At 41.2% G+C, this 27,913-nt stretch overlaps 1 protein-coding gene across 1 annotated transcript; it reads left to right on the forward strand.

The window, feature by feature from the left end:
• The first annotated feature begins 2,570 nt into the window (after window positions 1-2,570).
• On the forward strand, window positions 2,571-27,863 carry ITIH2 (inter-alpha-trypsin inhibitor heavy chain 2). The gene is made up of 21 exons (XM_048933806.1): window positions 2,571-2,773; window positions 4,373-4,447; window positions 8,391-8,426; window positions 9,154-9,326; window positions 10,031-10,135; window positions 10,474-10,636; window positions 12,102-12,209; window positions 13,736-13,864; window positions 14,542-14,658; window positions 15,954-16,122; window positions 17,245-17,370; window positions 18,195-18,376; window positions 18,922-19,107; window positions 19,874-20,013; window positions 20,588-20,760; window positions 22,673-22,807; window positions 24,730-24,843; window positions 25,355-25,553; window positions 26,209-26,381; window positions 27,004-27,115; window positions 27,522-27,863. The coding sequence occupies exons 1-21, from the start codon at window positions 2,690-2,692 to the stop codon at window positions 27,667-27,669; spliced, it is 2,847 nt and encodes a 948-aa protein (XP_048789763.1). The 5' UTR covers window positions 2,571-2,689; the 3' UTR covers window positions 27,670-27,863.
• The last annotated feature ends 50 nt before the right edge of the window (window positions 27,864-27,913 follow it).

The following is a 27,913-nucleotide window of genomic DNA, read 5'->3' on the forward strand; positions in this document are numbered from 1 at the left end:
CATTAAATGCTGAGGAAGCCCACCTATTTCAACAGTAAAAGTAGGGCTCAGGGATTGCTCTGAGCTGAGCCTCCTCAGTACTTATTTCTTCCATATATATTTTTTGTTCTTTTGCCTTCAGAAATCTCGGGTTTTTTAAATATTTGGGGCAGCATATTTGAGCACTTCATGCCATCTAGTGGTCACACTGTTTTTTAATGTTGTTACTTTTACCTAAAAAATAATTAAGCCCATTTGGTGGTAATGAGAGGCATGAATTAAAGCATTAGGAAATTAACGTTTTAATAAAATTTTGTCCCATAGGACTCCATCTCTTCAGTGCATTGGTAATTAGCTTCCAGGTATGGGGTCCCAAATACTGCTTTTCCTGGACAGGACCCACCATTGTCACATAGGTTTTGACTGCAATCATGGAGGTGTTCCTAAGTTGTCCTTAAGGTAGTTAACTTAAATATCACTTAAGTACCTTATGAGCACAGAGCACTTAAGTGGCAAAATCCACTTAAGTGGCTGAGTTAATACTGAGTCCAAGCTCTATGGCTGGTTTCTTTAGCCCTTGACTATTTGATTTAAACCCAAGCTGGACGTTTCATGTATAACTCAGCTCTAAGCTAACCTTCCTCTGAAGCGCTATGCATGGGTTCTGTGTGCTGAGGATCTCCTCTGCTCAGAAAGCCTATGAGGGACATAAATGCGGAGCACCTTATTCAGTAGGACAGGAATCTTATGATCATAGCGTCATAGAATGGCCTGGGTTGAAAAGGACCACAATGATCATCCAGTTCCAACCCCCCTGCTTTGTGCAGGGTCGCCAACCACCAGACCAGGCTGCCCAGAGCCACATCCAGCCTGGCCTTGAATGCCTCCAGGGATGGGGCATCCACAACCTCCTTGGGCAACCTGTTCCAGTGTGTCACCACTGTGTGAAAAATTTCCTCCTAATCTCTAATCTAAACCTCCCCTGTCTCAGTTTAAGTCCATTCCCCCTTGTCTTGTCAGTATCCACCCTCGTGAACAGCCATTCCCCTTCCTGTTTATGATGGTATGCTGACTTCTCCAGAGCTGGTGTTCTCATCTGAACTCTTGACCGGACTCTCAGTACTGTACCTGATGTGAATTAGACCCAGCACAGGTCGTATTTATCCATTTTTATGGTGTAAGCAGGTAATCAAATTGTCAGGCACGACATGGTCAAAATCAGTTTCTTTCCATGAGCTACAAAGGAGCATAAAGATATACAACAAGGCAGTCCCATCTGTCATTACGCTATGTATCAAGAAAATCTGATCCCATCCTTCCCATTCACCTTCTGGATGTCTCCTCTTGAGTCATGCACATCAATTCCCCTCACCTCCACGAAAAGCCACAACACAGAACATGACCTGCAGTAATGTGGAGGAGGAGAGTACTGCCCAGATCATGCTGTTTCGGCCTGAGGAGTGCAGAACTACCTAAGGAGCAACTTCTGAGACTAGAAACTGTCTCTTCAAGAGAAGCAATGTTGCTGACTCTACACATGCATCTCTGAGAGCTGAATGGGAGGTCAGGGTTTAAGTAATAAACATTACTTACATGGCAGTGGGCTGAAAGGCTGAAATTTTGCTTGGTTTCCTTGTGAATCTCTGAATGCAGTTGTAGGTCTTAACCTGAGAAGTGATCTGTTGAAAAGAGGGAGAAAGGATGTGTAACAGCAAACTGAGGCTGTAGAGATTTTTACTGAAACATCAAAATGTGGCATAGCATAGTATAAGGTAACAGAATACTCTAGCTACACTACACTACACTACACTATGCTATATATCTATGCTGTGCTATGCTGAACTACACTATGCTAAACTTTGCTATGCCAAACTATGCTATAGTTTGCTGTTCTGTCCCTGGATCCTCACAGTATTTCAATCTTTCCCAGTGGGATTACTGAAATGTCTGCAAATTTCCTTTCTTTCCAAAAGAGTGGATGTGTTATGCCAGCTCCTTTTGCCAGAAAACTCCTTCCTCCCTTCTTTCTTCTTTCCTCCTCAGTGGCTTACTTTATCCATTTTCTTAAGTGACAAAAGAAGCAGAAAGGCCAAAACAGTTTCAAAAATCACAAGAGCCTTACAGCATGTTTTTGAAAATGTCATCAGATGCTTTCTGATGTGATCACAGCAGATGTGATCCCAGTCGGAGTGGAAAAAGGGTATTTGTGTGGGTCAGTATCCAGCCCAAAGGTCTCTGCCAACCACAGTGAGATGGCTGGATGAAGGAGTCCTTTAAGAAGCACAGTATTGCTGCCTCCATCACTCTGAAAGCCAGTCTCCACCTCATTTACTATAAACAAACAGTCTGGGAGTGAGTTCTTGCTTTGATCCTTGCAAGTCCTGTATATCCAAGGTCTGTGCCTAGCAGGAAATCAGTCAAACATCATGGGAACCTACAAAAGCAAGAGGTGAGCCTATCCAAGCCTGAGCTGTTATCGAGGGCAGGGCCAAGTGAAGACACTGTTTGGATAACCCTTGCTCGGACACCACAGCTCTGACTTGCGTTGCAAGGCAAATATTTACCTATGGCCTAAACAAAGTCAGTGTTTCAAAACTTTGTGCAAAATACTACATAACCCCCATCAGTTTCCTTGAACTTGTCTCAGAGAAGGAAAGATCTTGTGTCTAGTCCCTATGCTGGCTGTTCTCAGGAGACAAGCAGGAAGAAAATGAAGCATCTGATCTACTTCATGATTGTGTTCCTCACTTCTGAAGTAGGAAGCTTTGATCTTGTTATCGATGGAATCCCAGATGTGAGTATTTCCAGCAGGGCCCAGGGCTGCCTTCCTTGCTGAAGTCCAGATTGGTGCTGCCACTGGCTTCAGTGAGAGCAGTACTGGGTCGGTGCTTCTTGTTCTGCTTGTGTCTCATAGTTTCTCTTCTACTCTGAGCTAAAATAGTATTGTTTGGCTTGGTTTTCACCAAATTTCACCAAATGGTCTTCACCATTACTTTTTAATGTTGTTAAAGCTGGGATAGAATGAGCAATTCCAATTTCTTTTCAAACAGGATTTGTATTTTTAACTCAGCTTTGCTTTTGCTGGTGCTTTCAGCCTTTACATATTCAGCTAGGCTTCTATGTTCATATTTTCAGTGTTTTAGATTCCATTCCCTGGATTAAGAAGAAACTCAGAATCTACATGTCTTTTTGAATGGGATCTCCTGTATGGACCACCATGAATTTCAGCAGAGTTCCATATGAACTCAGATTACTGTTAACAGAAATTCAAATACAGAGTTAAGATCCTATTGTCTGTACATTCCTTGGCAGGAGGATGAGACAACTTACAGAAAAAGCATGCAATAGGATAAGATAATAATAAAAAGAGGTTTCGTTATAGTTGTGATTCAAAAGTCAAAATTTAAAGGCCTATATTCAGGTGAGATTGTATTTGAGTGTCTACACGCATTTCCACGTGAATTAGAAACTGCTGCAAATTCAAATTTGCATTTTTTATTGCAATCTTTCAGCTAAGTTGGCATGAATCATGTGAAGATTTCTTCTCTTATGCAAGACTAACAAAAGGAACCACTGAGAGGGATATTCTTTCTTTCTTTCTTTCTTCTTACAGCACCTTTCATGACACAGTCTGATTTTTATCCTGAGTTTATGATTCCTGTCAAAAATAGCCCAGAAAAATATTTCTGTGCTCCTCTCTAATCACTGTCATCATATCACTTCAACATCAATGTGCTTAAGCAATTCAAGTTTATTTTGTGCAAACCTTTGTGTGTGCGCTGTCATCTAAGTTGGAGAGCAACTCATGAACCTTGACTTCTTAATTGCCATAAATAAAACTGCTAACAAACATAGAAGAGTTTTGCTGTGGTGTAAGAAGCTCATTTCTAATCTGTACAGACATGCATTTGGAAAAGATCTGATGTTTTTCTGTGTCATTTGGACAAATTTACTTTCCATGCATAAGATTGGAGACAATTTCTTGTGGTTTGAGCAGAAGTTCTCTGAACTTGCTGGTTTAGGTGAGATCAGTATCTGAAATGTCAACGTTACCATACAGTGACACATCCTGATGATCACCTGCCTCTTGCTTTTAATGGGCATTTCAGTCCATTAAATGTTATTCCTTGTTTTGGAAGGAAAGGTTGTAAAATGAAGGTAAAAGTCATGATGATAAGAGTAGATAGAGCTGGTTGTGCACAGAGGGAAATGGAATGTATGAATACACAGCAGTTTGGTCTGAGGTGGTTTGCAACTCTACTCCATACTGGTATATGGGGACATAAATTTGTTTTGGAATTGTATTAGAGTGCTAATCAGCAACAATTCAAGTGACAAATCTAACTGCAAGACAGCAGTGACACATCTTTGTTTCCTCCTCTTTCTCCTTTAGGAAGTGGAAAATCTGATTGACATAGAAATCGATGGATTTCCTTCAAGCTCCAGGACAAGAAATGGCAGGTACCAGGTACAGTACCAGCAATGCTTCGAATAAAGGAAAACAGGAATCCCAGGGAGCCCTCCCCAGGCAGTTTGTTCCATTTCAAGGGTTGTGAATGTGCATTCAGGTGGTACCAACGGATCCTTAAATACATTGAGACATTCACACATCTAGTTGCTGATGCTACCCTTTCTGTAGTACCTAGAGCAAGGCCTTGTTTCGTATCTGACTTCCTAAGGTAGAACCATAACATAGATGCCAAGAAGTGGGTATACTTGTCTGTCTCATTTTGTGTGTGATACATGTGGGACTGAAAAAAAATGGAAAAGAAGAACTTCTACACAGGCAATGTATGTTGAAACTCTGTAGTCCTGCAGATAGTCCATTCATTCATATCTAGTTCAGGTCAAAAGTGCAGCACAGTGTAACGTGGTAAATTGACTGGGGAAGTCCAAGGACAGGGGAGAAAATTTATTTCCAGAGTGCTGATGTGTTACAGATAGTTGTACACTGCTGGTTTCTGAAACAGAAATATTTAAAACAACATTGCAGGAGTTTTGGGGTTTTTTTGTGTGTGTTTTATCAAGTACTAGTTAAGAATAATGATAATGAAATCAGTTGTTTGAAGATGTTGACTTTTATTGTGCTGAATGAAAGAAACATTGTTCAGAGTGGACCTTGTCCTCCATCAGAGCTCTGGTGTTGCCTTTCTTGAGCTTGTTCAGTACAGCAAAAACAAAAGATCATCTTGAGTAAAATTGGATTTCCCAGCATCTTTGAAGTTAAGAACAGGCAACTATGATTCATCTTTATCCTAAGGTGTTTTGCTTTTTTTTCAAATGGGCCTCACACAGAGTCTAACTGTGGCTTATTGACACCTGAAGATTCTATTACACTGCCAGAAAGATGGAATATTTTAGCATAAATATGAAACAAGCCAGTTCACATTTGCCAGATTAGTATTTAAATAATCTAATGACTATCTAAGCAGAATTCCTCACTTCTTCAGGGCATCATTTCTTTCCAACATATCTTTATTAGCATATGGATTATGTTGCCTCTGTTCTCCAGCTTTCTGGATACATAACAATATAGACATATGCATATAGCAATTTGCAACCATACTTGTGCTTTTTATTATAGTAGATTATTTATCCTATTCCCATATATTTCCCATTCTTTACATTTCATATGAGTCTTTGAAAACCAATAGAGTGAAGATCTCAGGATGACTTACCTTCGTGTTGAGTCACAATAAAAGATTAATAAATTAGATGAAAAAACATCTTAAGACAGTAGTTCTTGGCCAACAGCAGGCACACAGTTACTTATTGTTTTAGCACTGCATTTTTGGTTTGATTTTAGGGTGGTCCTGTGTGGAGCCACGAGTTGGATTTGATTCTTGTAGGTCTCAACTTGTATGTCTCAACACAGGATATTCTGTGATTTTATGATTTTCCTACAGTGAGCTCATTAGGTCATTGGCAACAAGACAACAAAACTCTTCTGCAGAACGTGCTGATTAGATATAAAGACAAATAATTGTTTTCCATGCACTAGATTAGATCTTGTAGTGAAAAAAAAAAGTGGTCACTGACGGATCCCAAAAACACTGTGCCTCAGATATGCAAATGGTCCTTGAGACCACAGAAATAGAGTGGCCCATGGGATAACCTTGTGAACCTCTTGTGACAGAGCAGCATCGCAACATTCACACACAGTGATCTGGGCAAAGAGTTACAGAGAGCTAAGTATCCACAGCCTGCACAGATATCAGGAGAAGACCGGTCTCAGCACACTGAACTTAGGGCTCTGCATCTATTAAGACTGTATCCCTAAAACAGTTCCTGAAGCACTTGCGTGCAGCCCAACCCAAACTGTGCCACACATGAGGAGTTCCACAAAACACTGCTTCTGTGCAGTGCAACCATCGGCAGATCTGGATGTGGTTTAAAAGAAAGGATCAGGCACAATTTTTCTTGCTAGAAATAGCACGTGCCACAGAAATCTCTTCAAGGCCCGTGTTTTCAGTAACCACATCAGCACTCAAACATAAAGTGTAATTATTTACAGCTCTGTCCTCATGACCTGTTGGAATAATTAATCTCTGCAACCTTTGGGATCCCAGGGGGATGGTTGGGCCAACCCATGTCTGATCAGTAACAACAGTGGTGGGAGTCACTACACATGTGAGCAATAAACTCAGTGTCTCTCTCACTACCTCCCCTTTTCCTCTGCCCTCACAAAAACAATCAGGAAGGAAACTTAGGCATCCTGAAAGCTTTATGCACCATGTGTAAGGTGAGCTGGAAACCCAAGCCCTCTCTGAAAACCAGAAAAGTATCACAATAAATAAAATGAGAAAACCCTCCTTTGTGCTAAGGTCTTGGTCTTAGTCTTTTCAAAACAATTTATTTCATTTGAGGTTCACTTAATTTGTATTCACAGCTTTAATGTTCCTCACCCTAAGGATATGTCCAAGCGCAGTATTCATTCTTCACAGTCTGATTCTTTATCAGATGTGAGGGGTTCAGTTCACTGTACAATTATATTTGTAGAGTTTCACAATGGGCTGTGCAAGGATCAATCCATCATGCTTTGCAGAGGGTATCTACCGTGCCATTAACTTTCAGGTCCTGAAATCCCAGTCTGGATGCTTTAGGTTGAACCTGTACAGCTGTGAAACAAAACCTGAGTTTGTTCTCAGTGAGATGGGAATGCTGCAGTCTATCTCATTTTAAATAATCCTTAAAATCACTTCTTTAAAATGATCTTGCTATGAGATGTGTCACCTCTTAAGCATATCTAGACTTTCCTGGTGTATAAAAAGGCTTCACACTAAATTACTAAATGTACAGCAAGCCTTATATACACCATTTGACTAAATCAGTTGCTGTAAGCATCATCTGTGGATTTGGGTCATTCAAGTGCTACTTCCATCTGACATAACATTGGTCTGGTTTTGTAAATATTTATAATTAATCCATCAGTATGTGAAATAGTCTTCCCAGACTCCTGATCATCATCAGTGGAGTTGAGGAGTTTCATTTTGTGGTATACAGTAGTGTGTGAAGTAGTTCAGGGAGTCTGTAACATCATAAAAATGTGAGAGCTGTCAGTTTCATGTTCTATAAACCCAGCTTAAGGCAAGGCCATCATCTTCATAGCCTTTGGACACTTTAAAATAGTTTTATGTTCTTCCTATATTGTGGCACCCAAACTATATTTGGTGCTCAAGGTGAGGATGCACAATGCACAGCAGAGGGGACAACCCCTTCCCTCTCCCATCTGGCAGCGCTGGGCCTGGTGCACCCCAGGGTATGGATGGTGAATCACCAACTGGAACAGTCAGCATAGTTCAGGGCATGCTATATTCAACCAAATGGAAGTATCTATTTCAAGATGAAAGACATGATTCCGTTGGCTCGGAAGAGCTGAGGTTGGTTGGTTGTGACAATCTGTAGAGCAGTCGCAGGCAGCTGCATTGAGCAACCACATGTCCTCTTACAAGTGGGGGAGCCAAATCCCACCCCAGGGATAGACGTGTGAATTTCAGGGAATTAAAAATAGAATGTTTCAAATGGCCACAAGATGTCACCACATTTTCATAGAAATTTCCAAATGCGACTACTCATATTGCAGGAAATAAGCCAACCATTAATGAGCATTGTTTTAGCTCATCTAAGCACTGTGTACATAATCAGAATTGCATATATGAAAATGTACATATGCAGTATGTATGTAATATGCTTATACGAGGGATACATCCTACGTATGCATATTGCATAAAACGTAGTAATAAAAGTAAATGTAATAAAAGGAATCTGCTCACTAAGCCTGAGAACTCAAATGAATTCCGATCATTTTGGAAAGCAGCTTTTGGATAATTACACTGTCTGATCTCTTAAAACAGCCACAGTCTATGCTGCTAGTTTTGCTGAAATACTTTCTCTGTATTTTTCTTTTCTAGCGAAGCACATCTGACTGGGGGTATGTTGGAGATCTGGTGAGTTTTTTTCCTCCTCTGTGGAGAAAAATATTGAATAAAGAGATTTTGTAGTTAACCATTTTTTGGAAATCAATTCTTCTGTTTGTTCAGTTCCTTGTTTTTACTGCTGGTTGGGTATTAACCTAATTTCTTTAAACAGCCGACTGTTTGCACAATGCTGTTTATTCAACTGCTCTTCTGGGGAGAAGAGTATGGTAAATATGAAGAAATGAGCAACAAAAATGATTAGACAAAGGCAGTATTTTAATGTATCAGTTTAATACTGTTCTACAACTGCTATGATTTAACCATTTACAATACTAGATCAGTATTCAGTGTTTCAGGTCTTTTTTTTTTTAGGGCCTTTATTGAAAATAGTAGCTCCTTTCTCCTCAGTATATGATGTTGAGGATTGCTACGTAACCCTTCTACGCTGGATTACATCAAGAGAGACTTTCCAAGGACTGATTGCCTGCTGGAAAGCAAGGAAAGCACTCCAGCTCAATAACTTCTCTCTTTCAGATAAAATGTTATAATGAATTTTATTCACATGGGTATCTTGCCACAGTTGCGGGTAAAATATTGAAGTGCCTTGAAATGGAATTCATGATCCACCTGGCTGCCATATTATAATAAAAAGTGATCGAAAAAAGGGCACTGATGCTATAAAAGGAGCTGAAATCATTCTTTAGGGTGCATTTTCTAGCTGTATCCTAAATTTATAGAGTTATTTTATCAATTACAGGTGGAGGATGATGACAAGATAGGTCTTTACAGCTACAAAGTTCAGTCCACTATAACATCACGGCTGGCCAACACAATGATCCAAGCCAAAATGGTGAATAATGCAAAACGGCCCCAGCACATAGTGTTTGATGTACAAGTTCCCAAAGGAGCTTTTATTGACAACTTTACTATGTAAGTAGTGGGCAGACATCAGCCTTGTGCTCTGACAGGTTCAATAATAAGGGTGAAAGTGGTGGGAGAGAAGTATTCTTAAAAACAAAGCACCTTCTATCATTTGCCAGCTTCAGTGTAATTTGAGTGTGCTTTCTCAATGAAAAAAGGCTTATGTCATTGTACTACCTATCTGTCCATCCCTTCGTCCCTGGTAATTATAGGGCCGTTGGCCAACGTCAACAAGAATTGACAAAAGGACAGGAGTCTCAAGCAGATCACTTGTCTTTGGCAAATTGACACCAGATCAAAGGAGAGAGAGACCCAAATAAGAGCTCTCACTGAACAGCTTTTTTCAAAGAGGCAACAGCCAGCTTGCTGGTCAGCAGACATGAACCCATCCATGTTTCAAAACAGCAATGACATGAGTAACTGCTTGTCTTGCCCAAAGCACTGGGAAGTGTGAAGAAGGTGGAGAAGAGCAGTTCCTCCTTAGAATACGAGAGTGCCAGCTAGATGAAATAAAGAAGCAGCTAGGCAAAAAGATGCAGATTTGCTGGAAAACAAGCTTCATTCATTTGATCTTAAATGAGAGCCTTATTATTTTATTTCCCACTGGGTATTAAAGAGATTAGATTTGACTGATTTTTTATTTTTTAAGTAAAATAATAATTACCCATTATGAAGTTTTTTCTTTTGCAAATGGACTGTCTTCTCTGTCCTAGGGATGTCAATGGTATAACATTTACCAGCTCAATTCGAGAGAAGTCTGAAGCCAGAAGAATGTACTCCCAAGCAAAAGCCAAAGGCAAAGCTGCTGGAATAGTGAGGTATAAGGATTTTGGTATATGGATACTGTACTGAACTTATTCACAGAAGGACTGAGCTGACCCATCCCAGGAGGAGAGATATAACATCCTAGTAAGAAAAATGGGTTGGAAAAGCAGGTTTTGCTTACTTATAGCAACTTTGATATTTAAGTGTCAGGACTTAACATGTGCTTCTGCTTTCAGCTCGATAAAATGTATTGTGCTAATAGAGAACAGCAGTTCCCTGGTATAGGTCACAGTTAAAACTGGGTTCAGAAATGTATAAATCTAAAAATAATGCAAAGAAGCTCTCATTTTCCTTGTATTTTCTCAAAATAACTCCACAGCTAACTTTTCAGGAGCAATGCCTTGGATATGGAAAACTTCAAAACTGAAGTGAATGTGCCCCCAGGAACAAGGATCCAGTTTGAGCTTCACTACCAGGAAATGATTCGAAGGAAACTGAGCTCCTATGAGCACGTTATCTCACTGAAGCCGGGGCGCTTGGCGAAGCACATGGAGGTAAAGTAGAGCTGGTGTGTGTAGGTAGCATCCTACAAGTGAATCTTTCTTGAGAAGGCAGAGGAAGTTTCTATGAGCCTCATGGCAGGCCATTTCTTCTACTGCTCCTTCCTTTAATATTGGCTTGAAACAAATAGCCTCAAGGCCACTTGGCAGGCCATCAGGAGAAACTTCAAACTCATATATTTATATGAATGATCAGCAAATTTATCCTGCCTCCTGTCAATTTCAGGTTGGATATTAGGAAAAAATTCTTCTCAGAAAGAGTAGTGAGGCATTGGAACAGGCTGCCCAGGAAGGTGGTGGAGTCACCATCCCTGGAGGTGTTCAAGAAACATAGAGATGTGGCACTGAGGCCATGGATTAGTGGACATGCTGGGGGTGGGTTGAAGGTTGGACTGAATGATCTCAGTAGTCTCCAGCATGAATGACACAGTTGGGCATTTCCTGAACTGTGGCTGACTCATGTCAGAATCCTTTGGACTAACCAGCTTTGGTCCATGTATACCTCTGTGTAAACTCACCCTGACTGAAGGAAAGCAAAGAAGATGTGCTGTTTATTTGGAGCAGGGCTTTTCACAATAATCCCAAATTCATTAGATAGTGTCCTATTAGAGCAGATGTTCTCTGTAGGATAGGTTCTCCACATCTGGCTGTCTAAAAATGATTTGCCTTATTCGTACCCTCTTGCCCATACTTTCCAAGAGTATCCTCTATCATCTGCCAGGAGACAGAATTCAGGGCTCACTGGACATTTCCATTTGCCTGTTCTCATGTTTCTATGTCATAAAAGTTTTTCAGTTTTCTGTAGCTTCAGCACAAGCTGTAAACCCCGTAAATCAAAGTCTGCTGTTCACATTTCCTTGGTGTAGGCTGTAGTTTGCTTCAAGCTTTCTAAAGGCCTGAGTAAGTCCTACTGAAAGGGACACTGTATCTTGCTTCCTAGTAAACTTACTACTAGAACTGCAACCACAAAAAGCCTTTATCTCAGACCAACAGGATAGAGCCTTTATTTTCCAAATCACTCTGGCCATCTAACCAAAAGTGAAAGTACACTCCATCCTATGCAGAGGAGAATAGAACTCAACATTTTGTGTTCTTCCTGGCCTCAGAACCCAAAGCAGCAGTTAGGCAGAGTCAACTCATAGTTTCCTGAAAACACGAATTGGATTTGTGCTTTCATTCTTTGACCTTGATTCCTATCCTGTTAGTTTCCATAAGGGGAGGCAGAAGGATAAAGAATGAGCATTTCTGCCAAATTCATCCTATTCTTTGGACATATATTTTGTCTTTCCATCATAGTTTTAGTATTACATAGACCCCCATCCCAAGTGAAACTAGCCCTACAAGAGCATTCTCAAGAATATCCCATTCTCCTTCTGGAGTTCTCCTGTGGAGGGTTTATGGGATCCTGACACAGCAGTGGCACTGCATCATACTAAATGTCCTCCTTTCCTGCCTCCAGGTGGATGTCCGCATTATTGAGCCACAGGGAATTCGCTACGTGCATGTTCCCAATTCACTTGGAGATCATTTCAATGGAATCACCACCATCTCCAAGGGAGAGAAAAAGGTAACAGTTACAGAGTGGAAGCAACAGGACACTTCAGTTTTCATAGTTATTCCTCCACAGCCATGGTATTTTCTCATACTTCCTAAAAGCATTTAAAAATATGACCAAAATACACTATTTTCATTATTGCTATCTAACCATATGTACAAGATGCTCAAATACTACAGCAATACAGAAACAGAGTGTAGACCATCTTTCTTTGTGCAAATCTTTCAATTTGTAATTCTGAAACAGCAGTACACAGGAATTGCTGGACATGAAAAAGGTGGATGACGAATGTCAAGTAGAATAAACATTGCTCCACAATCTCAGTTCCAACTGGGAACATCTACCTAGGAAACTTTTTTAGGACTGCTCTTCTCCCTGACGTGCTTACTCTACCTTTCTCTATCATAGCTCTCATGTGTGGATAAACCTTCCAGTAGCAGAAAGTTTTCCACAATAAATGTCTATCAATGACTCTGGGAAGGTACAACTCTTTTCACTTTCTGATAGAGATCTAACACAAGGTGTGTAAATCAGACCCAGAAAGTCTGTGTATATTACTATCATAATTTATCAGGCAGCACTGTTCCTTGATATCCAGGCTCAGCTTCATATCTCATTCACTCACATTCCTATTTCAGCGAACTAATTCAAAGGTAATGTAGGCAGATATCATCTGAGAGAGTTTAATCAAGAATTTGAAGGCAAATAAGTGAACAATAATTCAGAGCCCTGTTCACCTGCTTTTATGGCACATTCTTCTCAAGCCTGAAGGTGTTATTTGTTGCCATTATTCACCTTTATTGTTATGGCAGTATTCTTAACAGCATATGTGATAGATATATAGCAAAATGTCCCCAATATTAAAATAGTCCCAGGTATTCATAACATTAAAAGAGAGAGAAGGTTTCACATTCCAAAGACCTTAAAAAGAAGATGTTGCAGAAACTGCAAGCGTACCAGAAAGTTTGCCTTCGGATGCATATATTTTGATTTAACTTCTTAAGAAATTTTGAGTGATCTGTCAAAGCAGAGAAATGCAATGCAAAGAATAACATAACATCTGCATAACCAGTCGCAAGACTAATGAGAAGAACTCTACCACTCAGTTTGCAGACAAATTACAAGCTTTCTTTTCTTCAGGGGAAAAAAAGAAACAACAACAAACTTACTTTGAAAGCTAATTCAAAATATTGATTAAGCTCAGGATAGCTTCAACTAAGAAAATGATAAATAAGCCAGAATATTGCTCTCTAGAAAAGAATTGCCCAGCTCTGATGGAAATATTTGATACAGAAGATATGAGTCACTGTGCTTGTGTCACAATTGCTACTAATGAATCAGCATACCCAGGCAAATCTCAGCACAGTTTTTGTTTTCAAGTGACAAAGTCCATTTTCCATTTAAACTGGGTGTGTAAATAAAGAGAGAAGAGAATTTTTCTGTAAAAGAAGATCTTTCATAAATGGATGAACTCTCTATTTCAATGATCTGCCTTTCTCACCACTCCTCATTAACTGATGATCACTTCTCATTTCAAGGCTCATATTTCTTTCAAGCCCACAATGGCTCAACAACGAAAATGCCCCACTTGCTCATCCACAGCAGTAGATGGAAATTTCGTGGTGCAGTATGATGTGAACAGAGAGAGCACAGGTGGAGAATTAGAAGTAAGTATCTCTGTTTAACCAGGACCAGTGAATACAGGAATTGCTGTCATTAGGCAAACTGTGCTAAACCTCATCATTGCGTTACTTCTGCAGTTCGCTAAGCAGAAATTAAGCTCCACTGGTACGTGCAGAGAGGACAAGATCAGAAAGAGCTTTGTATCCAATTGAAAGAACAGAGAGATTTTAAGTGGATAGAACAGATTTACTTAATTTATGACTAAGTCACAGTCCTACAGACAGTCAGAAGCAGATTTCTGTCTTGTCCACAGGCCAATGTCTTCATATCTAGCAGTCATCTGGTGATTTAATGTTGAATCAAAGGGCACTCAGTGGAAGTTGTACTGATTTATTACGAGAGAACCAGAACATCGATATTTTCATGTTAACATGAAGCAAAGATATGGGAGTTGAATTATTACATAGAGAACAGTCTTTTTAAAAACATGTTTGTTCATCGCTATGCCATTGCATGGCAGCTGTCTGAGAACCAGGCTCTGCTTTCCTTGATAAACAGTAAAGAGTGTAGACAGTGCATGGCTACAAATACACTTGTACGTGCAGAACTGGAAGTAGCAACCAACCCATTGAGAGTAACAGTATTTTCTGCTCAGTTATTATCTTGGCATCTTTAGCACAGCTCATTTTACAGCAAGGTTTATTATTATTTTATTTTGCAGATTTTTAATGGCTATTTTATTCATTTCTTTGCTCCGGAAAATCTTGATCCCCTGCCCAAAAACATTCTGTTTGTTATAGATGTCAGTGGATCAATGTGGGGACTGAAAATGAAACAAGTAAGTGTTTGACTTCGAGAATCTCCTGCCAACTTTTCCCATGTGCTTTACCATACAATTGTATGGCAGGTTGCCATTCAGATTTACCATGTTTGTTCTTTACACTTTACTCTGTCAAATGCTCACTGTATTTGGTGAATATTTGATGAATCAAAGAGTTCATTTTACTCTTTATTTGCAATACTCCTTTCCATATTGTAAAGAAGAGATGATACCATTAGAACACTGATTTTAATAGTAAAGTGAAATTTTATTTGACAGATCATAAAGCATTTTATAAAGACCTGAATCCCTTTTTTTTTAAAATCTCCCTCACTATATCCTGGGAAAGTCTCAGTGAAGGTACTATAACCCTGCCTTCAAAAAGTTACGGACAAATTGATGGGTTGGTGATTAGGCTGGATGATCTTCCAACCTTCATGATTCTATGATTCTAAGTTGCTGACAGCCCACTGAAGGGCAGTAAGAGTGGATTAGACAATATAACTCGTGGAAAAAAGAAGGGCAAGAAATTTGATTTATTCTGCAAAAAAGAAGTCCTGGAGAAACATAATCAGCTTTCAAATATATTTCAAGAATTGTTCCAAAAGAAAAACCCAACAACTGACATTAATGCCCACAGAGGATAGAATAAGATGGAATCAGATGGATTTACAGCAGGAAAGATTTACATCAGATAATACAGAAAAAGCTTTGTAGTGCTAAGGGGAAAGTCTGTGAGATTGTAAATCATGTGTCACTGAAGATTTTCAAGAGCTGGATATTAGTCTGGGATGATCTAAGGATGTTTGAATTTGCTTCAGTGTATAATACCAGGGCTTGGCAGATTTCTTCCTTGGGGAAATCAATGCTGCAAAACTGGGATGTAGGCTAATCGTCACTTCTTTAAATCACATATTTTCAAACAGATGTTACCCAGCCCAAAATGACAGCAGTGCAGGCAGAGTTAAGTCACCTCAGCTAGTACAAGTAATTCCTCTCTCCTGGACCACAGTGTCTCACAGACTGCTTCTCTCTCACACACTCTTTGTTAGCAAGTGTTAAGCAAGGATGGGTTGAGGCACATGGATTTGTTCCTGATAATTGCATTTTTTCTCCTGTGTTTCTTTAGAGAAAAGTTCTACTTTATGTTAGAAATATGTAAAAAAGAGATCTAGAGAACAGATGCTGTTTTTGGATTCCAGCGCTCACGTTCCTATTCATCACAGGCATCTGTTTACTTACAGCCATGTTAAGAAAATGCTTTAAAGAAAACAAAGCTTAAACCTGTTATTTCTGGAATTTCCTCTTTTCAGACCATCGAGGCCATGAAGGCAATATTGAGCGAGCTCCGTGCTGCTGATCAGTTTTCTCTTATTGACTTCAACCACAATGTCCGATGTTGGAGGGATAATTTAGTCTCAGCTACCCCAGCACAGGTTGAAGATGCTAAGAAGTACATCCAGACAATCCATCCCAACGGGGGTATGAGGTTTTGATTGCAAGGTGCTCTTGACACTTAGGTATCACAGGAATGGGTACCTCAGACAATATTCAGATTGGTGGAGTATTCTTAACAAAAATTCTGAATCCTGATTTGGGAAAAACATGTCCTGGGCTAAAGGAGACCAAAGCTTCCACTTTATTTTGTTAGGGAATGGGATGGCACCTCCTTCCACTGAATAGGCTGACAGATGGGAACATAGGGAGAAAGTAAAAGAGCTCTAGAGACTTCTTCCTTCTTAGCATCACCATAGTATCATGCTCCCAGCAATGAGGTATGTCTATGGCTGCACATCACCTTTGCATTACTATGGCACCATAGGACAGCTGCTTTCAATCTATAGGGCCTACCTGCAGCCTTACAGACCCCAAGTATCCATGAAAGATCAGCCTTATGAAGCAGAGTCTCACAAGCCTACCTCTAGGGTCTCCAAGGGCTATAGGTTGTAGACTACCTGATGTTCTATTAAGTGCTAACCTAGGCAAAGTGTCCATCCTTTTTATGCTTCATTTCCTTGTCTGGTAAACTAGAACAGTTGCCTTTTTCAGACTTTGGAAGCTTCACTGCAGTCCCCCTGGAATTACTGGTAGTAGGAGGGATGAGGAGCCCCACATGGGGACAACAGCCCAGTGCAAAAGGGAGTGTCAAGATCTGCTCTCTTAATGGAACTTAGGCCAAAACGTGTAGTGTGCCTATATACAGATGTGCTTAAATACTTACAAAATATGTGTTCTCATATTTTAAAATCATCATGCTGGTGGACAAACTCAAGAGCAAATAGATTATAAGCTATTTCTATTCACAGCACTATGAAACCAATCTGACACTTTCCATTTCAGTAAATGGTGTAACACTAAATGAGGAAAACAGTGAAAAGTCTATTTAACACGATGATCAACATGCAACAATTTTCAGCTTCTGTTTCCTTAGGGAACCAGAGTGGTAGCAGATGTACCATAAGAATCACAGAGGGGAGGTTTTGCTGCTTTAATCTCAGATCTTTGTTCACACTGATTAATTCCACTAGAATCTCAGAACTGATCTGTATTTGACAAGACACTCCACAAGATTCAAACCTGTTTTCTTCATTGTGTCATTGGCAGGCACAAATATCAATGAAGCTCTTCTCCGAGCCACATTCATCCTGAATGAAGCCCAGAATTTAGGCATGTTGGACCCTAACTCAGTTTCCATGATTGTATTGGTTTCTGATGGAGACCCAACTGTAGGTAAGGATTCTGCTTTAAATTAGAAGAAAGGACAGTGGAATTAGCCTCATAAATGCAAGCAATACTTAGACACTTTGATAGTAAGTTAAAAAAAAAATCTTATTTCTTTCAATGGCTGCACTGCTGCAGATGCTATAGATGCCATGAGGCTGTGCATGTAAGCTTTCACAAAAGATGAGCAACTACAGAGATGCATAAGTCCTATAGGAGAGATAATCAGAACAGTGTAAGAGAAAATCTCCTCTGCTGATAATTCCAACTCTTAATATTACTCAGTCCCAAATGTAACATCAAAATCTGGAAAATAAGGTAGAAAGCAAATTGATCTGGATTGAAATTGGTAAAGGTCAGAAGTAATCCATTAGTGTAAGATGCCAGCCCATAAGACAAACTGCCATAGGCTTGTTAAAAAGCCAGTCCCAGTGGGAGGATGTCAACAAACAAAACCTGTATGGAATTGTATTAGCCTGCAGAGAGCTTGAAGGAGAAATTCTGGGAGAAGTCTAGATGCATTATAATTGCAGACTCCCTGAGAAGTTAGTATGAATTCTGCAAACACAAAGAACATGTATCATATACCAAAAAAAAAGTTCAAAAGAATTATCTTCAGTGGCAATAAGTTGCTAATCTCCATCCCGAAGAAGCCAAAATGTCACTTTATGTAGGGTTTATCTGACCAAATGGAGATTTAGCAACTAAGCCAGCTTCCTCAACGTTCCTCACAATTAAGAGAGAACCAGAGACACTTCAAGGGCACGAATGCTCTCATCCTAATGGAGACGTCCACCGTTGCTCAGATGAATGTCACTCTGTGTTTCTCAAAGGTGAGCTAAAGCTGACAACGATCCAGAAGAATGTGAAGCAGAGCATAAAGGATGAATTCTCTCTCTTCTGCCTCGGCATTGGGTTTGATGTAGATTATGATTTCCTGCAGAGAATCGCAACTGACAACCGTGGCATGGCCCAAAGGATCTTTGGAAATCAGGAGACCTCTGCCCAAATGAAGGTACATTTCTAGCCCGTTACCTTTTAAGCTGAGGATCCAGTTTTGCTCATAGCTGAAGAGCTAACTCCACTAACTAGAATGAAGTGACTGTGGATTCACAATTTAGAGAGGTGGGGGTCACTAAAGTTGTTCTCTGTTTTGGAGAGTTGTGCAAGATGACAACCATGCATTAGCTTAAGTGCAAAAATTAGGTGAGAAACAACCATGATGCACAACAGCCAAGACCTGACCAATCTGATGATCAATTCAGGCACTTAACACACCTTCATTCAAATCTTTTAGTTGTAGCATGAACACATTTTTAAGAACAACCCATGGACCATCCCTTGGCTTCCACAGGATTTGGGCCAGACCTCCTTGCTCTACCCATATACAGATGTTCTAAGGCTTAATTATAAAGCCTACTTTTACTGGGGCAGGGAAAGTCCTTCTTACCCACTGATGCTCCCAGTTTTGTCACCTGCTCTCCTCTCAGTCAGGGTGGCCCATGTGGGAGGCTTGCTTTGGGTACAACAGACTCACTTCTCTGTTCCCTGCCATCTCAGAGATTCTACAACCAGGTCTCCACCCCACTCTTGAAGAAGATACAGTTCAACTACCCCCAGGAGTCCGTGTCAGATGTCACCCAGAGCAGCTTCCACAACTACTTTGGTGGCTCAGAAATAGTGGTGGCTGGGAAGGTTGACACTGCAAACCTCCAGCACTTGGAAAGCGTAGTCACAGCAACAGCGGTGAGTGGGGCCCTCTCTAGGATTCCTGCTCTTGCAGTTTGGGCTGGTTCATTCACTCATGTGTCCAGTCTCCTTGATGGTTGTGTTATGCCTGTTTGGGTCCTGGGTGGAAGTGTGGGGAACCTCACAGGGGTTTGTCCCACAAGGTTTTCATAACAGCTTCAAGTTACAGCCAAGAGCAGTCACTCTCTAAAGCCTTCAGAAGGGCTTGCTTCTTATAAGAAATGTAATGTACGAAATTCAATTCCAAATCAGAATTTGTTCTAAGATTATGAAGTCATCCTTCAAGCCTTATGAAGGTGCAGGGAGACCCTCTAATGTATCTCCTTTCATTGCTGAAACTGCCACTGCTGGGGACTTCAAGCTGGCGCCTCTACATGGTGATAAGTACTTGTATTATTCTTTCATGGTATGCCTTGTGGCATATTACTCATTTAATGGCTGTTCCTCCACTTGGAGAAGAAAGAGGTGAGGAAGAAATACATCTGGATCCTTCTTTCTGAGGAGGACTTAACAACACTTACAGGGCTTGGAAACTGTGATTTGATATTGCTACAGAAATCAAGCATGTTGAATATTCTTTGCAGCTGAAACACTGCTCCCCTTCCAATGGAGTTCTGGGGCTTTCTGAATTGTAAGTGACTGTGTGCAGAGCCAGAGTAGGTCCTTACTGCCAAGCATCTCAGGAGTTGACAAAAGGGGACCTCAGAGACACCCCATTCACCTGGCTCACCCTTGTTGTCCTTTTTTCTTATTTATTGCATAGGCAAATGCTGAGCTTGTCATGGAAACCTTGCGAGATGTTGAAGAGCTGGATGGTTTCATGAAGAAAGACAAATATGCAGATCCTGAATTCACTAGGAAGCTGTGGGCCTATCTGACTGTCAACCAGATGCTGGCAGAGAGGTGAGGAGAAATGTGGTCTGTGATGGCAGGGAAGTGAAGCATGAGAGCAATCTGGTCTTTCCTGAGACCACAGGGTTTCAAATGAGTAAGGTAAATAAATCAGAGTGAAGACAGGTGATATCTTCTGTCCTCACACTCCCATCTTAGCACTCATAGATATCAGGTAATAGAGTTTGGGAGCAGTTAAATAGAGGAAATCTCTGACTTTGACAGACCCGGGTGTGGAGCTGACTGGAAATGAAAAGAATTTGCTTTTCTGAGCGTAAGAGCTACAGAGTTTCAGGAAAAAAAGCCCTTTGACTTTAGGAAGTCTGATGAATCCCATGTGAAGAAGAATGAGGTCTTCTGCTGGGACCAGAAGATGAGACTGAGCTTCTGTGTGTCCAGACCAACATCCACAGAAGCCTAGAACAGTCTGCTTGTACAGTGTGTTCGTGTACGCCTTCAGCCTTGCCTTACTGCAGCATCTGCATCCTACCACCTTGGCTCTATGACTGCTCTGTGGTGGAGCCACAAACACTGTGGTTGCTGTGAGGAGCTACTAACTATGCCTTCTGCTTTATCTTCCACCCAGAAACACAGCCCCCACTGCAGCTTTGAAGAGGAACATCACCAAATCCATCCTGCAGATGTCCCTTGACCATCATATTGTTACACCCTTCACTTCCATGCTGATAGAGAACTCTGAAAAAGATGAGATAATGCTTGCAGATCAGCCCAAAGACCCCAGAAGAGGATGCTGCTCAGGTCAGTGTCTCAGGCCACTACACTATCTGTCATTTTGGATTTGTTATCATTGATTTTTAAAAACTAACATGTTCATTGTTGAGATGGGCAGTTTGTGCTTTTAGGACAACTTTCAGGGAAAGCTGACTAAATCTTCAGTCACTTTCACAGCATTCTGTTAAGCAAGTGCTCTTTGGAGCTATTGGATTCAGTGAGCATTGGATGTGCTGATATTAGAGAGATCAGCTTCCCAGTAAACATGCTGTGTCACATATGGAACATCTTCTTACTGGGGCAGATACGTCTAGTTCCTCACAAGCTGTAGAACTGATCAAACTGTATCTCATCACCACTTTCTTCTCTTGGAAGCTTCCCAAGGTTACTAGCAATCAGGTGTAAGTATATGTGGTATCTGAGATGTCATAATAATATGGAGTGCCTCATTAACTAAACTCCTGGATTACTCCTTTAAACCCAATACTTCATGTTCCTTGTTACAGCAACCTTATTTCTAGCCAAATGAGGTGAAGTAGCCTTGTTCTGGCATCAGCTGATAGGGTCTATTGCAAAGCAATGACTGTGGGTCATCCCCATCCAGTTGTTTTGTGTCCTCACCACTCAGCTATTTGAAAAAGCACGACTGTTGCTGTTAGGAAAACATTACCGATGCAATGTAAGGAAAGCACTGAAAGTACAAGATCAACTCTTCGGACAACTGAGTCTAATGATTTGCAATTTATTAATAAATAGGAGAGTTTGAATTGTCTATGAAGGAAAGAAGCAGTCTATGTTAGGGCAATGGACAACATCTGACATGTCACACTGCAAGTGATGGTGACTTTGCTAAGAGCCCAAGCGCATTCAGCAGACTCAGTTCTCACACTCCTGGTTTACTATAACCATGTCCTGCCTCAGTGAAATGAAATTTTCACATCTGCCAGTTGTCATTTTCTAGTTCATTTATTTGTCTTTTCAATTCGAAAGTCTGCAGCTGAGATCCAAAGAGAAATGAAATGTTTGTTACTCACCCCGTGTGCTACAGCTCATGACTATCAAACAGGTGAGCACAGGAATGGCACGTATTACTGTGCAAATTCATGACAGGTGACACCAGCAGACTAATTCAGATCATGTTTCTTTTGTTCTAGAATTCAAAGGACTCGAGTGATTTTAACATTAGGTCCTTGTGTCCTTTGGTGTTTGACAGAGTAGTCAAACATTGACAGCACTGAAATCAGGGTCAAAACGGGCAGTGGAACATGACTTCTGAACCTTAGCAGAGAACAGAGGCTGTAGAAGTACTATCAAAGTGATTTGACGAGTGACAATCTTTGCTTGTGATTGTGTAAAACATGCAGTCTGTACCAAAATGTTTGTGTATACAAGGCATGGAATGGGTAATCTGAAGCAGCCTTCTGTCTGTCCCTTTACAAACTTAATTAGAGCTCCTCCATCTGCGTGAGCAAAGTGTCTTCCACTGAAATTACACATCTTCAAAAGATTGGTCAGTTGTCCTTTTATCAGAACAGACTGATTGCAAAACTGAACTAAAGCTTCCTGCCACATCTACCCTCTTCTTGGGATCTCTAGATTTTAAACATGCAGTTTTTCATTTGGCAGAACACTCACAGCATTGCTTTGAGGGTCTAGCTGAAGTGGGTCCCATTCACGTGAATGAGAGTTAAAATGTCAGCCTCCATTTTTCACCAATAGCTTATGGGAAGCTTAACTGAAATGGTAAGTGAATCATGTTACCCTGATGGTGAGAATGGAGCAAATGGATCCTTATTGTAGATTTGCCTGTAGTAAATAGTGCCGTGCCTACTTTACGTGGTATAATGATATCAGGCTCTGATTCAACACATTACTTTAAAAATTACACTATTAAAATGTCTTCACTAATGAAAACCTAATTATGACTGTCATTTAACAGGCACTTTAGGATTAACTCCAAATGCACCTGATAATAATAAAGGTATCCCATCCTGGGCCAATGTCACCGCTGTGCCAGTCAGCTTCATGCCTGAGCAAAGGAGTCCTCCTGTGTCTGCTGTCAGCATAAACAGAGGTAAAAGCTACAGCATTTCATAAGGTCATAGAATCATAAAGTCATAAAGGTTGGAAAAGACCTCTAAGGTCTTTCTTTGCAAATAAGCACCATGCATCAGCACTCATTACACCATAAACAAATAAAGGAAATAATCATAATTGTTGGGTGCTCTGGGAATTTCAGCTTCAAGAATGATTTAAGCCAGCACTCGTTTAGAGGGGGCAGCTGGAATGAAGTAAAACTGAATGTGTGAAAGGCTCTCAATTCAGCCCTTGTAGAGGTCTGTGCATGGCACAGTCATTGGCCTCATACATGACAGGCACCTCAAAATCCATCTGGTGCCCAAGGATTGCACTTTTCCTTATAAAATATTGAGCCACTTTGACTTAGAATAGATGAATCTGTAAAAATATTCCCTAAATTACAAGAGTGAGACTAGTTCAGACCCAAATAGGCTCTAATAGTCACCCCATCTGCTGCTGTGTTCTCCCCAAGGCTGAGGCTGCTCACGGGCCTTCTTTGCAGTAGCAAAGCTAATGTGAAGTTGCTGTTATTGTAAATGGCAGCAAGAATGCTCTGTGGAAGATAAAAATCTCTGAATGCACTGATGATTGATGGGTCCTGTTAACACTTGGGCCTTTGCCACATCTCAGTGCCTGCTTACACAGAGCATTCAGGAGAGCCATTGCCTATAAAAACAGTATAACTGCAATTACTCTGCGAGTGTGCTGTGTGTGGATGTGTTTATTTATACAGCTGTCAAACAAAGAGCTATCCAACACCTTCCCTGTACAGATAAAGGGTTAATTTAAGACAGAGATAGTCAAGAAACTGCTTGGAAAAGAAGAGGAATGGGGCAAAGGGACCTGTCCACTGTATGTGCATATTTTGCACTGGAAATTCTTTGCATTCTGAGAAAAACTGATCAGAACAGCATCAAGCTGAAGATCAAGCAGTTAGTGAAAATAAGGAAAAAAGATTGAGGGCCATCTCCAATATTCTGCATATTCAGAAGATTTAATATATTCATCCTGTGCAACTGTCAACCCATCCCCAACTTGCCCATTAACCATGCCCCTCAGTGCCACATCTACTCTTCTCTTGAACACCTGCAGGGATGGTGACTCCACCACCTCCCTGGGCAGCCTGGTCCAATGCCTCGCCACTCTTTCTAGGAAGAAATTTTTCCTAATATACAATCTGAACCTTCCCTGGCACAAATTAAGGCGCCTCTCGTCATCTCTCTGTTACCTTGGAGAAGAAGCCAACCCCCACCTCATTATAACCTCCTTTCAGGGAGTTGTAGAGAGCAGTAAGGTCCCTCCTGCACCTGCAGGTGCCACCACTTTTCTGTAAAGAGAAATCTGATCAAGGGCCAAGGATTTGCTTTGGCTACAGGATGAGTTAATATTTCCAAAACATGAGGAACAGCTGTATTTGAGTAGAAGCTGGCCAAGATGTCCCTACAGGCAGCAATGAGTACAAAAGTTGTCTCTGAATGTTGGCAGGGAGATGGTCAGCTGGTCCTGAAAATTGCTTCAAAATGCTCTGAGTGCAGTGGCTCAATCCCTGTGTCCCTCATCTCCAGGACAGGTATAGGATCATAGAATCATCTGAGTTGGAAGGAACCCCCAAAGGCCATCTGTCCAACTCCCCACAGTGAACAGGGACACGTACAGCTAAATCAGGTGCTCAGAGCCCCATGCATCCTGATCTTGAATGGCTCCAGGGATGAGGCATCCACCACCTCTCTAAGCAACCTGTTACAGTGCCTCACTACCCTTAGTGCAAAAACCCTTTTTCTTATATCGTCTAAATCTCCCCTCTTGTAGTTTGAAACCATTTCTTTTTGTTTTATCACAACAGACTCTGCTGAAGAGTCTGTCCCCTATTTTCTTGTAGCCTGCTTCTCAAACCTGTGTCTTTTCTCTCTGTTTCAGTTGACAATGACCCACATTTCATCATATACCTGCCCAAGAGCCAGAGGAACATCTGCTTTAATATCAACTCAGATCCCGGACATATTCTAAACTTGGTTTCTGATCCTAGTACTGGTAAGGGAACAAAAAGTACAGTTTACATTACAGTGTGATTTTCCTTCCCTCAGGTCTGAGAGGTGTTGAAAGAGTGAAGGTGAAGTGTCTGAAAGGAGGATGTATGGTGACCTGAATAAGGCAGCAGGTGGAGGGAAGTGGTTATTTCCCTTCACATACAGACTACTGTGCCTAGTTTGAGCTTGCCAGTACAAGAAGGATGTTGATAAACAGGAACAAAATTAGTGGTGGCCAAAGAGATGATTATAAGGCTGGAGCACAGGATGTAAAGAGAGACACTGAAAGAGCTGTGTTTGGTCAGTCTTAAAAGACAGAGACTCAAAGTGAATCTTGTTGCTGTCTACAATTGCCTACTCAGAAAACAAACATAGCCAGAAAGTTCTTGGAGATGCACAGCAGAAGGACAAGAGGCAATAGAAATGAACTGATACATATAAAATACAGATTAGAGATTAAATACTTGGAACAAATTTATCGCCCTAGATTTAGGCAACATCTCTGCTCTTCACAGGAGTCGTTGTCAATGGGCAGCTAATTGGGGCCAAGAAGGAGGAGAATAAGAAACTCAACACCTATTTTGGCAAATTCGGTTTTTATTTCAAAAACAAAGGCCTGAAAGTGGAGATCGACACAGAAACCATAACGCTGAAAGATGGATCTTACAGCATCATGTTGTCCTGGTCTGACACAGGACACATCATTCGGAAACAGTAAGTTGCTGAGCATTTATTGTCTGCCCTGTGCAACTTAACATTGGGCTTACCCAACCCTGGGTGAGATACAGGTTGCAAGGTGCCTACAGCGGGGCACGTGCTCCTCAGCTGAAAGTCTGAGTTCTCATTATGAATATTATGAAGTTAATGAAGATTAGACAACAGGGCCAAGGAAGTGATTCAGTTGACCAGAAGCAGAATTAAGAAAAGCTGTATTTCTTTCTCTGCTGCTGACTATATTAAGAGCCAGTTGCCTAAACATAAGCATCCTGTGTTATTTGAGGTGCCCAAGGGGCTCCTGATATGACTCCAAACATCCACACCTTCATCTGCAGAATGAGAGTAAGCAGCAAAACTGGGGACCCTACAGCACTGGACCCTTGTTTAGGGAATGGGATCACTTCCTGAATTTCCATTCCTTGTAACAGGAGCTTAGATCTGTAGGGCAGGATTTGATGGTGTGGACATGGGCATGAAGTGTCCTACTAGACACCATCCTTCCAAACCTCTGGGTGCTGCTTCCAAGGCTGTGAGTTTCTGTTGCCCTATCAGCCAGCTCCACGCAGTTGATGCGTTAGAGCATCTCAAGGGGATTGAGCACTTACATGTGACCAGCTGGACTGAGCTCTCTCTTCTGTTTTGCCTCTGCTAGGCTTCTCATATCGGTGAAAAAAGAAAGCAATGTTACTATCAGAGTGGGTGAGGAAATGTCCTTCATGGTTTTGCTGCACCGTGTGTGGAAGAATCACCCAGTTAACGTTGACTTCCTGGGAATCTACATCCCCCCTGAAAACCAGTTTTCTCCTGAAGCACAAGGGCTGATAGGTAAGGACTGCATGTTGGGTGAAGGGGGACACTAAGAAGGATTACTGCTAGGGTGAGATGGCTCTGGGATTGCTGTAGTGCCCGGGAAGCTCCAAGAACTCTATAGAGCATAAGCAGCCAGGAGGTTATTCTGAATAACCCTGTTATGTGGTTTTCCCAGCTTGGCTATTCTGTTGTGACTTGAAGAAAAAAAAAAGTGAAACAAACCCCTCAAACCTTCTTTTTGTATTGAAGTTTTTAATTCAGCTCTCCCTTGAATAGCTGCTTTGGCAAATAACACAAAACAAAACAAGGGCTTAGTCCATAGAGAAAAACAGCCCTTCGAGCCCTGGACCCACCCAGGGCTCCCTTTATGATGTGGGAACCCTGTGCAGCAGATTGTTTTCCCAAATACTCTTCACAGTTCCAATCTGCTTAAGTAGAAGTTTTCTGGCTCAGAAGCAGAGTTTTTTACCCTCCCCATTTGGTCAGCCCTTTAGTGCTGGAGACAAGATGCTGCGACCCATGCAGGAGTGGCTTGCCTGCTGCATCCAGTTTGGATTTTTAAAAGTGCCTACCATCAGCTTACATCACAGCCAGGGAGGTTAGAACATGCATAGAGCTTTTAAATCTCTTTGATCAGGTCAGTTTACATCTGAACCAGAAGTGTGTATCTACAACCAAAGACCTGGGCAAACTCCAGAGAAACCACAAGCCACCATGGAAGTGAAAGGAAACAAACTCACTGTTACTAGGTAAGAATAATGTGCTTGATTGCTCTCTTTATGACTTTCTTCTCTTTTTAATTATCTCACTGACTGCAGGCTTAATTAAGGATCTTGGGGATCCCCTATTTTCATCTGCTAACAATCTGTCTTTAGCTGCTGGCAAAACACTTGGATTCTTTTGTAATTTAACGTTGCATGAACAGTTCTGGTCATGTTGCTGTCCAACATCTGACCTTGGCTTTGTAGTAGTACCTGGGATCCCCACAAAAGGGCCCATGCAGTCACAGAACTGTGAAATTCATTGCATTCTGCAGTTGTTTCCACTCTGCACCCACTCACACTTTGGCAGAGAAGTACTGCAAGCCAGCAGGATTAACAAAGTCTTGTTGTCTGCTTGTCGTGACTCTCATATTGGATGGCCTCTTCCTCACAGGGGATTGCAGAAGGACTACAGGACAAACCGTGTGTTTGGGACTGACGTGCAGTGCTGGTTTGTGCACAACAGTGGGAAAGGTTTCATAGATGGCCACTACAAAGATTACCTTGTCCCCCACCTGTACAGCTTTCTGAAGGAACCCTGAACGCTCAAGCTAAACCAGTTTATTATAGAAAATTCTTCTCTGCTCCTTCACACCCAGACTGGTAGCTGGCAGCCTTCCAAGCCAGACTGACCAAACATCACCAACATTTCCTTTGTAAGTGATCAGTGTTTCAAATGTAACTCCCTCTTCCATTCAAAAATTAAATCTATAATAAACTGACATGCTGGACTGTAGGAGGTATCTTGTATTCGCTGCGTCTCACAACCACTGAAGTCAAGCTCCA

The sequence above is a fragment of the Lagopus muta genome, chromosome 1, assembly GCF_023343835.1.
Source record: "Lagopus muta isolate bLagMut1 chromosome 1, bLagMut1 primary, whole genome shotgun sequence".
NCBI lineage: Eukaryota > Metazoa > Chordata > Aves > Galliformes > Phasianidae > Lagopus > Lagopus muta.

Excerpts from the sequence above, each read along its gene's own strand:
- ITIH2 (XM_048933806.1), top strand. The coding sequence starts at position 2,690 with ATGAAGCATCTGATCTACTTCATGATTGTGTTCCTCACTTCTGAAGTA. Across the intron at positions 14,659-15,953 it reads GGGGACTGAAAATGAAACAA|ACCATCGAGGCCATGAAGGC; the intron begins GTAAGTGTTTGA and ends TCCTCTTTTCAG. Across the intron at positions 25,554-26,208 it reads GGACACATCATTCGGAAACA|GCTTCTCATATCGGTGAAAA; the intron begins GTAAGTTGCTGA and ends TGCCTCTGCTAG.